This window comes from Gorilla gorilla, chromosome 7 (assembly GCF_029281585.2).
Source record: "Gorilla gorilla gorilla isolate KB3781 chromosome 7, NHGRI_mGorGor1-v2.1_pri, whole genome shotgun sequence".
In the NCBI taxonomy this organism is placed as follows: Eukaryota; Metazoa; Chordata; class Mammalia; order Primates; family Hominidae; genus Gorilla; species Gorilla gorilla.
The window spans coordinates 60,163,926-60,178,873 of record NC_073231.2 but is presented as its reverse complement, the minus strand read 5'-3'; the positions used below and the strand labels follow the sequence as shown (position 1 = coordinate 60,178,873).

The 14,948-nt window shown below is 40.8% G+C and overlaps 1 protein-coding gene across 3 annotated transcripts in view; it reads right to left on the bottom strand.

Annotated features, from left to right (window-relative positions):
- The window catches only part of CA8 (carbonic anhydrase 8), a 92,010-nt gene that overhangs the window by 27,731 nt on the left and 49,331 nt on the right, over positions 1-14,948 (bottom strand). For 2 of the 3 annotated variants that reach the window (XM_004047070.5, XM_019031853.4), the window contains 3 exons: positions 9,587-9,649; positions 7,244-7,292; positions 5,358-5,470 (listed from right to left, as the gene is read on the bottom strand). In XM_004047070.5, the coding sequence (XP_004047118.2) occupies positions 5,358-5,470; positions 7,244-7,292; positions 9,587-9,649 (225 nt within the window). Of the gene's footprint in view, positions 1-4,997; positions 5,067-5,357; positions 5,471-7,243; positions 7,293-9,586; positions 9,650-14,948 lie in introns of those variants that run through there. The other variant, XM_055349415.2, reaches the window with a different exon arrangement.

The window sequence follows — 14,948 nt, the reverse complement described above, 5'->3', positions numbered from 1 at the left end:
GTTCTCAAGTCTATAATCTCTCCTTGTGGCTAAATCCAGTTAACACTTTTTAGTCCTTAACTGAATGTGTGTGCAGAATCTGACACTCATGATCTCTCCACTCCTTCTTGAAACTTGCCTCTCCCATGGCTTCTCTAACCATCACATGAGTCTCCTGACTTTTTCCACTTCTCAAGACATTTCCTGGGGACACTCTTACAGTGCACACCCCTGGTTACAAATCCCTCATTCTCTGAATCAGTTCTTTTCTCTCCCTGAATGATTTCCTCTTCTACACTAACAGCTTCACCCACCACCTGTATACCATACCCCTTTCTTGGATGTCCTAAAGGCATCTCAAACTCTCAATATGCAACCACAAACTTGGCATCTTCTCCATGAAGGCTGCTCTTCCTCCTTGATTCCCTATCATGGTAGAAAGCAACACCTTACACTTGCCAGTCAACCAAGCCAAATCCAGGGGAGGTCCAGTGACAAAGCGGTCTTTCCTTCCAAAAATCCTTCCTATGTCATCAGCCACCAGGTTCTGCTTCTACTTCTTTATCATTTCTAAAGTTACTCCCTTCCCTCCATCTCATTGCCATGTGACCCACATCTTCATACTGCAGCTACAGAGTATGTTTCTTGAATTCAAATTTGGTCATATCTCTCTCCTTCTTACAAGATTTCTGTGATTCTTTGCCACCTTCAGGAGAAAACCCAACCTCCATGGCACAGGCCTGAGGCTCACTGAGGAAGTCTCCTGCTTCCCTCTCCAACCCCCTCATGTCACAGGCTCTCCACACTTACCACAAGCGTTCCCCAAATGCACTCTGCTCTCTGGCCTCCCTGCCAGACACGAGCATACAGACATTTTTCCCCTGTTGGCAATTCCCATGAATACTCAGACAACACCTCTTGACCTGGCTTGGGGAAGGCCTTCTAGATAACTAACTCTCATCCAGGCACCTTTCCTATGTGCTACCTCAAGACTACGTCCATACCATCCCATAGCGCTGGACACAGCAAATGACTGGGTTTTTTTTTTTTTTTTTATGTACACCTATGTATCCGCTGGCCTTCCTCCTAGATGGTGAATTCTTTGAGAGTGTCTTTTTTATCTCCGCTTGTCAGTACTGATTACAGTAACTGGCACATAGCAAATGTCGAATAATTGCCAAATAAATGAAGGAATGAATGCATGCATTCCTTCAGACTCCACATCAGTCTCAAAGGAGCAATTTCACATGCTAAAAACTGCCTATGAAAAGGATAAAGAAAAGGAAGCTAGGACTATGACATAATTACCTTACTATATCAATACACTGCTTGTATTAACAGGGTCAATGACAAGTAAAAGCAAATGAACGCATGCGAGTATCGTAAAACATGCTGTATGTTAAGCCTTGGGGCTTTGAAATTTGGGCATCTAAGATTTTGGCTATCTGCAACAACAACAAAAAATTCTGTAGGTATCCTCGAGACAAATTGTAGGAAAAGTAAATGCAGAGGAAAGTTTGATGTTTTACATGTATCATTCATAGAACAACAGTGACTATACAACCCACGGCCCCTGCTCGGGTTGCAGTCCCTGAGTCTGACCTGGATGGGGCGGCCGGCAGTGAGCATGGCCCTCACATGCCTGCTAACCCCAGACCCCTTTTCTGCTTCAGAAATACAAAGTCAGCAAGAGAAGGGACCTGGAGCAACTAGATGGCAAACAGAAAAGAGGGAATTGCATGGGGTTCTACCAGTTTAGAAGAGTCTTAGGAAGGATACTTCAGGAAGTATCAGCCTCAGGAAAGTGCCTCAGGGGACTGTATCCTCCCATCCTCACTACTTGACTCGTCTCTGTCCATATTCTTTTCTTGGGTGTCTCATTTCTTTTGTTATTCTGCCTTTTTTTTTTTTTTGAGATGGAGTCTCACTCTGTTGCCCAGCCTGGAGTGCAGTGGCACATTCTTGGCTCACTGCAACCTCCACCACCCGGGTTCAAGCAATTCTCCTGCCTCAGCCTCCTGAGTAGCTGGGATTACAGGCACCTGCCACAACACCCGGCTAATTTTGTATTTTTAGTAGAGATGAGGTTTCACCGTATTGGCCAGGCTGGTCTCAAACTCCTGACCTCGTGATCTGCCCGCCTGGGCCTCCCAAAGTGCTGGGATTACAGGCATGAGCCACTGCGCCCAACCTATTCTGCTCTTTTTTTGATGCTAAGGATCCCTAAATCTGCACATTAGGCCTCAGCCTCTGAAGTTCTTGTCATGTGTTTCCAACTGTCTGAGAGAAACAAAACTCCTCCAACTGGGGATACAGAACATAATAACAGAAAAGGCAGAAACCTCCCCTAACACTGCTGGGGGCTTCCTGACAAGGCCTCATGTAGAAAGAAGGTCTCAAACAAACTGCAGTGTTGAAGAGGGCACACCAAAAGGGGCAGTAGTTAAGCACCCAGCACTGACATCACACACGACTGGCTGGATCCCCAAATCCACCCTTACTACCTGTGTCAACCAGGCAAAGGTTTCTTAATCTCCCTAGGCCTCAATCACCTCATCTGAAACCTGGGAATGATAATGGCAGTCACCATATCAAGGGATCAACTGTTCTATTCACAGATTATTCTCAATATGCCTACAAAACCTCTAGTATTTCCTAAATCTTAACTTAAAAAAAAAAACAAAAAACACTTGACAATTCTCTAAACGTTGTCCCTAAATCCCTCCTTGCCTTTCCCATAAAAATTCCACAAAGATGGTCTATATATGGTCCATATTTATGCTTGGTCCCTCTACATTCAGCTCAACATTCTACGGAAACATCTCCTTTGGGTTAACAATGGCCTAACTGGCGATTATAGCTCTTGTTCATGAATCTTGTTTGCAGTGATGAGGCAAATCAGAAAAGAAAAGAAGGCTTTCATCATGGTAGGGGCCTCAAGGCAAACTGCCTAGATGGGCTAAGGTGTTTACTTACCTGGAGGAACCAGAAACAGCACAGTGGAAGGGATGGAGGAGGAATGGTATTGTAGAAGGGAAGCCAAAACTCAGCAACAGAGGAGGATACTAAAACCAGAATCAAGCAGTGAGCATGCCTAGTCAGGGAAAACATTAGGTACCAGAGGACATGAACAAGCTGAGATCCAGAATTTAAGCCAGATGGAAGCCAGAAGTTCAGAACTCTGAGCACCCGGGCCCATTTTTAAAAGGTGCTGTAGTTATTTGATGCTTGGGTTGGCAGCACTCGTCCACAGCATTTCTCAGTATTAACCCCCTCCTCCTCCACATCTTGGCAACACTCCCTCCCTGTTCTTCTCAAGACCCCTGGTCCTTAGTTCCTAAGAAGGCATCATCTCCCCCAACTCCACTGCAGTGTTGCACTCAGTGGGGGCTATCTTCTTGTCTTCCTACTCAGCTTGAGCTATGGTGCCAGGAATTCTAGCTCATCTGATCACTGAATCTGTTTTTTTCTTCTTCTTGGGCATGAAGCTAGAATGCACTTCCCAGCTTCCCCTGCAGTTAGGGTAGTTATGTGACCAGTTCTAGCTAACAGAAAGTACAAGTGGAGCTCCCTGTTTCTACTACTGGCCCTCAAAAGATCCCTGTTGAGATCCTTCACCCTATTTTCATTGAGGGCAACTGTGGGAGGAGGACAGTGAAGATGGAAGTGTTTCTTTCTATACAGAATGACTGTGAATGACTACACAGAGAAAAGCCTTCACTGCAAATCAGAAACACATATGTTGGATTTTATGTGAGCATGAAATAAATTTCTAGTGTGTTAAGCCACCGACATTTTGAGGTTTATCTGTTGTAGCAGCCAATATCTTCGCTGTTAAGTCCCAAATCTAGATATCGTGAGTCCAAAACTCTAGGCTTAACATTAGACCCAAATTTCTAACTTCTTTCCTGTCCTTCACCAGACTAACTTCTAATATTTTGCAGAAATTATTCCCTAAACCTCTTGGACTGGGTTGGGTTTCTTCCATATGTGTTTTCAGAGCACCTTACTTATTATCATGTTAATTGCTTAGTCATCTGCCTCCCCAACTCTATGGTGAAATTTTTGAGAGTAAAGACTGTGTTTTAATCTTGTTATCCTCTGTGCCCAGTTGGCATTCAGGAAGGGTTTCTTTTTGTTCTTCATTTTTAAATTAAAAGCAAAGTGCATTTAGTGGTACTAAGAAACAAGAACACATCACCAGTGATAAGTGAGTATTGGCAGCATATACCCCTGTTCAGTGTGATGAGAAGAGCCCTTCACCTCCACAGTTGTTTTTCTCAAACCCATACCCCTAGTCTAATCATGTGGAGAACAGTCTCTTATAAGAACAAATAGATGAATGACTAAATACAGGAATTAGGATTTGTCATAAAAATATGAAGGTTCAAAAGTGATATGATCAAAGTTCATAAAATAATGAAGGGTATGGGGAGGAGAGGCTGAGTGGGGAAATTTTTAAATTAATCCCTAGCAAAACAGAAATAAAGAGAAATTATTAAATGTTGGAAGAAGGATTTTTTTTTAAGATTTAAGGACAAAATAAAGAAAGCTTAACTGAGAAGTTAGTGAACTTGAGCTTTTTAACTTCAAGAATTAATGGCAAATATTTAAAAGCTACCAAAGAAAACTTGGTTTGCTGAGAGTATTTCCCAGGCCTTTTGAGGTTGATCATGGAAGAAACAATATAGCTTTCCAGAACATATCCATCCCTTACACAGATCCCTGAAAGACAGGAGATATTTAAAGCCCCTTCTGTAATATCAAAATCATGGCTTAAATACATTCGAGTGACGCTGCCTCATGTTCCACCAGCTAACATCCCAGTGACAATTCACTCGGATGCTCCCACCCACTGTGCAGTAGCATTTAGGGCACCTATGAAGAGCCAAAGGCCGGGGCTGAGCGACCAAAAGTAGAGCTAGAAAACAATCCAGAATTTTCTAGGGCACTCCTTCTGGGTCCTTCACCCCACACATGCAGAATTTTCCTGTACCCACCAAGGCAAAACTATTTCAAAGCCTATGAGTGACTTACAGAAATAACCGGCATCCCCACTTTACTTCCAGACTTTCTATTCTCCACACCTGGGGAAATTCACATAAGGAAATAACTAGACTAATAAAAAGTTTTGCTCTTTCAGTGATTTCTATTAACTCTCTAAAAACTAACTTTTAAAATATAGACCATAAATTAGTGTTGGATTCTGTCCATCCTTGACCTTTCAATCACTTTCACTAGTTCAAGCCATTTAACTTTCATCTGGAAAGGTATGACTGATCTAAAGGAAGCTAAAACATAAAACAGACATTTTCCTTTCTCAGAAACAATGTTTAACTCAGAACTTCACTCTGAAAGATTCAAAGTAGCACACTCACCTGTAGCTGGGATATAGTTAAAGGGTATCGGAATAATATCCAGGTGACACCTTCACTGCAAGGTGGGATGGTGAGAGAGCCTTCATACACCCAGTAATCCCGCAGCAGAGGGTCTGCACAGCCACGTGGACATGTCATGGAAAAGGCAAGTGAATTAATAACAATCCTGATGACGCCAACAACAATTTTCAAAATTACAAACTGTCCAAATGATGCTTCTAAGATGGATGTCATTTTTAAACTAGAGCCCCACAGTCTTACACTACTCATTGTGGAGAAAATAACTGATAAAAAAATGATGAATTCTCTATTATTTACAGTGATTTCTATCAATGGATTACTATAGATACCTGTCAAGTTTAATCACTTTAGAAGTGTATCTATATTTTGGGTTTTTTCACTTTATTAAAGGATTTACCTATTTCATATCTAATATTTATTGAATGCTTATGACGTGCCAGCAATTTACTCTAATTCATTTAACCTTCACAACAAACCAGTGAGATAGGTAGTAATATTAATGTTATATTTCAGATGGGGAAACAGAATCTCAAAAGAGTAGTAGTTTGCCTGAGGTCACTCAGCTAATAACCACTGGCAGAGCCAGGATTCGAATTTAGGCAATCTGGCTTCATAACCTGTATTTTTTTTCTTAAGAGACAGGGTCTGGCTCTATCACCCAGGCTGCTGGAGTGTGGTGGTGTGATCATGAATCACTGCAGCCTCAAACTCCTGGGCTCAAGCAATCATCTCACCTCAGCCTCCCAAGCAGCTGGGACTATGGGTGCACACCACCACAGCCAGCAATTATTTCTTCTTTTTTTGAGAGCAAGGTCTGGCTATGGCTAGTCTCAAACTCCTAGCCTCAAGCAATCCTCTTGGATCAGTCTCCCAAAGTGTTGGGATTACATAGGTATAAGCATGTCTTTCTGAAAGCCTGTATTTTTAACCATTCAGTTCTAGCTACCACTATACTGCTTCTGCAACAGCAAAATACTAACATCATATTACAACAGAACAAAATGAGTCATTCTTATGAAATCCTTTAGCTCTGCATTAGAGGAATTTATGACTAATATGATGGATAAATGGTTAACATATGATAGAAATTGGTTTGCTGTAGAGCAATTAAATGTAGAAAATAGAAGATACAATGCATCAACTGGTTTTGTTTAAAACACTAAAAGACAGCACATAATTTGGGCAGAGAAATGTGAAGATCAAAATTTTATATACAACAACCTTTAAATCATATTCTGAGTATTTAACGTATAATTGTTACCTGTACAGAAATACAAGTGGAATAATATATAATAATAGTATTACTGCAGAGAGGTAACCTTATAAAATTAGATACAAAGTTTATTTTACTCTAAAGATTAAGAACTCCACTGATCAATCTTAGAAGTACATGAAGGTTTTTTCTTTGTTTGTTCGTTTGTTTGTTTGAGACAGAGTTTCACTTTGTCACCCAGGCTGGAGTGAAGTCACGTGATCTCGGCTCACTGCAACCTCCACCTCCTGGGTTCAAGCGATTCTCCTGCTTCAGCCTCCTGAGTAGCTGGGATTACAGGCATGAGCCACCACACCCAGCCAAAGTTATTTTATTATACTGGTGCTTTACACAGAGGTAGCAATTTTTACAAATGACAATCCTACGAAAGCTCTTCATGGATCAATGGAACTAGTGGCAAAGTGTCTCTTTATTATTTCAAAAGGTTTACTTCCATATTTAGAGTAATCTGGAAATGGTACCTGATAAACAGAATACAAATTGCAAATAAATTTTATTAATTAACAATATATAGTTTTTTACATAGTCTGAAGAAAACATGTGACTATAGCCACAGTTAAAATTCATTTTATGCAATCAGGTAAATACTCACCTGGTAATAAAGTGTTAGGATTAAAGCAAGGTATTGTTTTGGACTTCCCCTGAAAAAGAAAAAAATATTTACCCAATGTTAATGTAATATTTCTAGATTTTAGAATAAAAAATCTATTAGAACTAAAAAATTAGAATGAAGTCTTTTCTGAATGGCCTCATCAGGTCCCACAGACTTGTGGGTATCTCCTTCCACCTTCTCACTGGAGTAACATTGTCTGGTTCCTGCTCTAATTCTATGGCTATTTTCTTTGCTACCACAGTTCAATTCTCCCTGTAAGTCCTGGTGTGGAACCTACACTTGGTGCCCCATCTGCCCCATGTCAGTTACCTTTTCTGCTCTGAGCACATTCATACCAGAGATTTGGGCTAAATTCTCATTGTAAAATGCCTGAACCCTGGATGGGGGAATTTTCAAAATGCCTTTCCTCCTGCTTGCTTTCATTTCAGCTCCTAACCTTTCCGGCATTACAACCTGGCTTGCAACTTCCTGTTTTGTCCTATTTGGATTTGGTAACTCAGCTCTGGGATCTATGCTAGATGCTCTCCTCATCTGGAAAGGGAGATCTGAAATAGATGGAAATATTCTGTTCCGATCAGTGTTTATCAAAGCTAGATACAAATTTCAAGGGAATCATTTGTGCTCTTATTCAACAATCCACATTTAAGATCATCATTTTAAATCATGTCATTTAAATTGCTTAGACTTTAGAGGAAAATAGTCCTGTCATGTGAATCAGATGTTTCTTAAAAGATTTTTCTCTATTGATACAGATGCAATAGGGAAAGTTATTGCATAACCTCCAAGTCCCTTCCTGACTCCCTGGGACTATTTCAAACATTAAAGAATCTAGCTTACTTGCCTCCCCGATGCCCCTGAATTCCATAATGACTGGTGTCCTATTAGATGATGAAATAAAGGAAATTTTCTCAGTCCACTGCAGTTGTACAAATATAAGTCAAAATGTGCCCTTATTGTCTTTTTATCAGCGTTTTTTATCTGGACTGGGCATCCCTTGGAAGCTGGGTTCCTTCCAAACCTACTCAGGAGATCTTCAGTGGAGGTTCTGCCTGGTTCAGGATACCCTGGGCTGTGCTAGTATAAAGCTAATCAAACTTGATTCCCAAATTGATCTTTCTTAAAACTGGCTTTGGGTCTCTGGATCCTCTGTAATTAAACAAGTTCAATTTCTGCTCTGTATCTCCAGCAGCCCTACAAGACTAGACTACTTCCCCTCCCCAAGGCCACTCACATTCAGCTAAGTGTGAGCCAAGAAGGCACTGCTTACAAGAGAGACTGGCATTGGGCCAGGCACGGTGGCTCACGCCTGTAATCCCAGCACTTTGCAAGGCCGAGGTGGGTGGATCATGAGGTCAAGAGATCAAGACCACCCTGGCCAACATGGTGAAACCCTGTCTCTACTAAAAATACAAAAATTAGCTGGGCGTGGTGGTGGCATTGGCTTCCTAGCAATGCTAGGCCATATCATGGCAGGGTCATGTGGATCACCTTCTCTCGGATATTATCTTACCACATATGTGTACTTGTTTTCTTTTTTTAAATTTATTTAACATAAATAAATACTTTGAAATATGATTCCCCAAATTTTTATTTGTTTCATTTATACAACTTTCCTATAGCATGCAGGTAGGAAAGGGTTAACTCAGCAGGCCTGAGTTGCTCAAACCCTGCACATCCCATATAAAGGCCTGTCTTCAGGACTAACTCTTTGCTCCTGGGATATAACCTCTGAGCTTGGAATATTCTACCTGATAAGACTGTTTCTGTGTGCCTGCAGCCTTGGGCCATCCTGTATTTATGGTGAACTCCTGTTGTTATATGTCTGAGGCCTTGAGACATACTGTACCAATTGGAACAGATAAGCTGATGCTGACAATGTGACTTATGGCGAAGAGGGCAGGGAGACGGCTGCTGCTAGAGAGTGAGTAGCTGAGGTCAGCTATGTTGCATGCGTTTAGTGCTTGCATGATTGACCCCTAATAAATCTCTGGACACTAAGGCTAGAGTGAGCTTCCGTAGTTGTCAACACTTCACACATGTTGTGACACATCATTGCTAGGAGAATTAGGGGCATCCTCAAGTGACTCCACTGGGAGGGGACACCTGGAAGCTTGTGCCTGGTTTCCCCTGGACTTCATTCCATGCGCCTTTTCCCTCTGCTTTTTGATCTGTTTCTTTTCACTGTAATAAACCATAACCATAACCAGAAAAGCAGCTTTTCTGAGATCTGTGAGTCCTTCTAACACAGCATCGAGCCCGCAGGTGGTCACAGGGACCTCCTACACAACCAGTATTTCTATATTATTTTAAATAATGACTTACCTTATACTGAATATCTTGGAGGATTTCAGTCACAGTCTTCAAGCCAACATGTTCCTTTCCTATCTGAAAAACATAAAGCATAAACCACAACCACAACATTTTTCAGTGTTTAGCTTTAACTAAAAAAAAACTAATAGGGCTGAGTGTGATGGCTCATGCCTGTAACCCCAGCACTTTGGGAGGCTGAGTTGGGTGGATCACGAGGTTAGGAGATCGAGGCCATCCTGGCTAACACAGTGAAACCCTGTCTCTACTAAAAATGCAAAAAATTAGCTGGGCGTGGTGGCACACCCCTGAAGTCCCAGCTACTCAGGAGGGTGAGGAAGAAGAATCGCTTGAACCCAGGAGGCGGAGAGGTTGCAGTGAGCCAAGATCATGCCACTGCACTCCAGCCTGGATGACACAGCAAGACTCTGTCTCAAAAAAAAACTAACAGAACTCGGTTCTAGTCCATCTGAATGTCCTTTATGAGGAATAATTAAATGGCCTTTTATTAATAACTAAGTCAATGTCTACTAAAGGTAATTAAAGTTGTAACAAACCTAGTATAATAAAGTATTAGTTACGTAAATGTCCAAGAACTCATTCTAAATTCTCTTTACTATGTATAGGAATCACTCACTTTCCTATATGTAGTATATCAAATTATAAAATACTGTTATATAAAAATATCAAGGATATTTTTGAATTAAAACTACTCAGTACATGTTCAAACCCTTCCATGTTTAACTCTGGCATTTATAGATCATTGCTATAAAGATTTTAACAATACTGAAAAATTATATTAACTTAGAAAAGCAGGTGTGTGATTTTGTATGTTAAATTCACCAAAATCAAGACCTTTACTGATTACTACTAGACATAATTTTATAACTACCCTTCTATTCTTAAATAAATAATAATGTGCTTTTTATAGCCTTCTTTTTAAAAACATATCACTATATATTATTAATGTATAAAATGCTCCCAAAAAATGGAGACAAAAAAAATTCTAACATTTAATATTCTTGACTTTGGCTTTAAAACTTTTAAGTGAAATCTGACCAGTTTCCAATGGTCCATGATAATGGAGAAGAGTAACGGAGGTCATTTAGAACCTCAAATAAACAATCATTGCTTTTGTCAGTTTTTCTCCTTCCACATAGATATTTGGAGAATGACCTAAGAGAAGCCAGAGTAGCTGTCGATATGTTTACATTCTCTGTTTCTCCCAATGTTAACTAACTGTAAAACATGCAGATGAAAGAGCATCCAAAGGGACAGGAGAGAGACAAGAAACGCTCTACCTAAGATAGGCTGGTCAGCTCTAAACAATCAAGACGTGAACTACTTTCCAAGAGTCTACAATTACTCCTGAGATAGGCTCTAAAAACAGAAAATACACTTTCTAAAGTTAAAAACAAAAAAACATTTAAAACCTAATGCATATGTACTTGTGGCAGCAGCCTGAAATTTTAGGCAGAAATCATTACCCATTCTTCAGGAGAAATGGACTTCTCTTTTGTCTTACTGGTTTAACCATGCTATAGCACTGGGAGGCCTACGTCTGCACTTGGGGTCTGTTTTCATCTCAGGCATCTCCTGTTGGGTTGTAAACTCTTTGAAGAGTCCACATATGAACCCTAAGGCCACTCAATGTGGTGCTCAGGAACAGGCTCACTTTGCACTGGACTTTCTGGATTCCAATCCTGACTCTGCCACCTCTTAGCTGTGTGGCCTTAAGCAAGTGTAGTTAACCTCTACATCCTTCTGCTTCCTCAGCTGTTTGCTGGAGAGGATAAAAATGATAGGGTTGAAGATAAGATTAAATCAAACAAAGACTGTGGAACAGGCTTGGGTCATCATAATTCACTTAATGTCCATTATTATTCTTAATCTGGATGCCCTACAGCATCAAATATGGTTTTTCCATATAGTAGCGCTTAACGACTATTACTAGCTCCTTCTACCTATAAAGACTCTACTTTATGGGCAAAACCTCATATCTTGCAAATTCTATAAACTCTGCTATTATGCCATCTCTTTCTTTTCCTTCCTTGCCAAATATGTGTATGAAGAAATGATGACCAGCAAAAAGCAAGTACTGATGATAATCTCCACACCCCAGCTGCTAAAACCGTGCAAGCAACTGTTCAGATAACACAACCTGGTACCAAGAGTCCACCAGGAACCTTGAGAACAACTCATTTCTCACCTCTCACCTTTGCTGTCTTTCACCACCACTGGAAATGCAAACCACTTTGGTCCGTTCTCCTTTCCTCGCATCTCAGCCCTGAACCACCTGTTTTTTTTGTTGTTGTTTTTTACTTCTAACTCAATCTCTCCTTATCTTCCACTGCACTCTCTAGAACAGAACAACTCTGCATTTCTGCCAACATCTCCCACCACTTCCTGATCTACCTGAACCCTTCGAGTCTGCCCAAGGGCACGGCTCTTTTGCAGGCCTTTCAAGTGGACGCCATGCAGTCCCCCAGGGAGACAGACTGGGGTCCATGGTCAGTGCACTCTTGCTCCCTTCAGGGTGGAACTCTGACCCACGTGCTCAAGCCATCCTCCCGAGGGGACCATCTTCTAAGGCTATCACGCCCTCCTTCTTTCTCCCTCACTGACCCCCTAGTCAATCCCTCCCAGGCATCACCTCCTGCTGCCACCATGGATGACTTCAGCATCCAGGGGGTGACCCATCCCCTCCCTGGCCTAAGTCTCTTCACCCGTCAGTCTGTGGCCTTCTGCCCCATTCCACCTGAGCAAACCAACCCTGAGGACACTCCTAGTACGTGCTCTCATTCTGAAAACTTTAACTCTGAAAGACTGGCCTCTCTGACCAGATGCCCCGGGCCATCCAGCTCTCCTGCTCTTTCCTCTCTCCCCTTCACTGATCACCAGGTGCCACGGCTGGCAGGTCCTTGTGGCTTCTCCTTCCCCCTCCTGCCTAGACATGGTGTGGGACTGGCTAGACAGAATGATATCTCTCCAACCACTCTCCATTCTTTAATCCTTTACCTCCTAAATCATCTGCTCTCTGATGGATCAACACAACTTACCAGAACTCTCTATTCCTTTACCCGGATAAAGAACAACCCACCATACCCTGTCCTGTATGATCTGGGGCGTCCAATCCCAAGGGGGTTTCCCTCAGTGACTGCCAAATATATTATCATCCCCTTCTGGTCTATTTCAAGACTCAATCCCACACCCTCGTTTTCTTTGCTCTATAAATAATTTTGCTTTGTGTGTCTCAGAGATAATGAAGGTTGTCAGGCATGAACTCCCTCAGTGTCCTGCCTTTCTCCACCTACAAATCGGCCCCATGTGTGCCCACACTTTCCTCCTGGCCCTCTGTTTTGGAGAAGGGGCGGGTCTGCTCCTATCTGAGATTAGTCCACCTGCAAAAGCTCTCCATCCCATGCCCTCTTGCCTCCTCCAGGACTTTTCCACATCAGTGACACCCTCTCTTTCCAGTATTTTTAATCTCTATGTCTGCAATAGCTCTTATTGCTCAGGGAAAAAAAAATACTACAGGCAGATCTCAGATCTCAAAAGATTCACTGGACATCATCGCTAGTTATTGCCCCATCTGTCCTTCCTTCCTTTGGCCAAGCTTCTTCGAAGGAAAGTCTATTCAATGTCTCCGACTTCCTCCCTCCAAATTTCTCTCCTCCAGCCTGAGGACCCGACCCCCCCGATGGATTTCAGCCCATCCCTCCCTTCCCCTCTCCTTCCCTCCTTCCCTCCTTCCTGAAATTTTGCTCTCAGTTCTGTGATTTCACTCTCTCCTGAGAATTTGCACACAGATAACCTGAATTTTTCATCACAGAAACTTATGAAAAGTTAGAAAAAGTGTGCTTGCTCTCCAGGCTTTCCCTTGCCTGCAATAATGCAGCTTGTTCTTGGAAATACTCGCAGTAGTTCTAAGGGGCTGGGTTTTCAGTCCGGGACTCTACGAATCCAGGTCACCTGTTAAATGCTAAGAATCAGGAAGTGAAAATACTAAGTTATCACACCTAATTCCATCCACAAATATTTATTGAGTACCAATTCCAAAGATGAAACTGACATGTTCCTTTCCCTTCTATATATGAATATGTGGTTATTTGTATTCTTATTTTTATTTTACTATTTTTTATTCTTACTTTTAATAATGAGATAGTACCTTCTACTGTCTCAATTTCTCAGATTTAGATATTTTATTAACTTTTCTGGGTTATAACAGTAGTCTTTCATAATTGTTACTTCAATATACTAAAAATTATCAAAATATATTTGTATAATGAAAACATTTTTCATTAATATTTTGTGATTTCTTTCCAGTTATATAACACCATTATAAAACACAAGGAATATAGGTCCCCACCTGTGACACCATGAAATAAATAGTAAGAGGACTCACTGAAAAAGTAAGGATTTCCTTTAAATTTCTATGACGTGTCATATTTGCAAGATGCTGATTTTAAAATATTAAGAGCCTAAACTGGATGGCTACTTTCAAACATCAATAAAGACTTATCTAGGAGATATGTATTAAAAATTGTTGCAATTAATTTTTGATATATATGCCATAAAAAAACAAGTTTAAAAGGGCCCATTATCGAAATCTCTGGAAAATTAAGTTTCTGAAGAACACTGTGCTAACATGCTCTAATCCCAGGTTATCCAACAGGCAGCCCAGAGCCACGCAGAGCTGGAACTCTGGTTTCTGGTCCTCATGGCAGCTTTAAAGCTAAAATTTCCAGATACTCTTTCACCTCTAAATCTTTTACGATGTCAAATAGGTAATAAGACAAAATTTAGAAGATTCGCCTTAAAAACTGAATTAAGTTTTTACCTCTGAAAGCACATGGCCTGCTTTCATATGTTTGGGTAAATTTATATACTCTTCTTTGCCTACCACAGAGCTCAAATCCAAATGTTATATTGACTATATCTGCCAAGCTCTTTGCCAGTCTGATTTTTATCAGTGTTTCCTATAAGGCATTTCAAGTCATCTCAGAGTGAAAATTGTTAATAAAGAAAGGCTAAAGTAATCTACTACATACTTCTATTACTGTTATTGGGTTTTTTTGTAGATTTTTCTGTAAACCAGGGTCTAAAGACATTTTCTGAAATCCTTTTTCATAAAATAAACTCTACCTTCAGGAGTCATTTTCTAAATCATTTCTCCAAAGACCCTGAATGCTACTCTGAAGAAAATTTCTAATAAATAAAGGAACTATTTTCTACCAATGAATATGGCTGAACTCCGATAAACCATAAGGATCAAGTTTTCTGTTTTTATCAGGTGTTCTCTCTAGGTGTGTAATTTCATCTCTAAGCAATAAAATTGAGAATAAAAAAATTTTACAAAATGATTTAGAAATTAGCA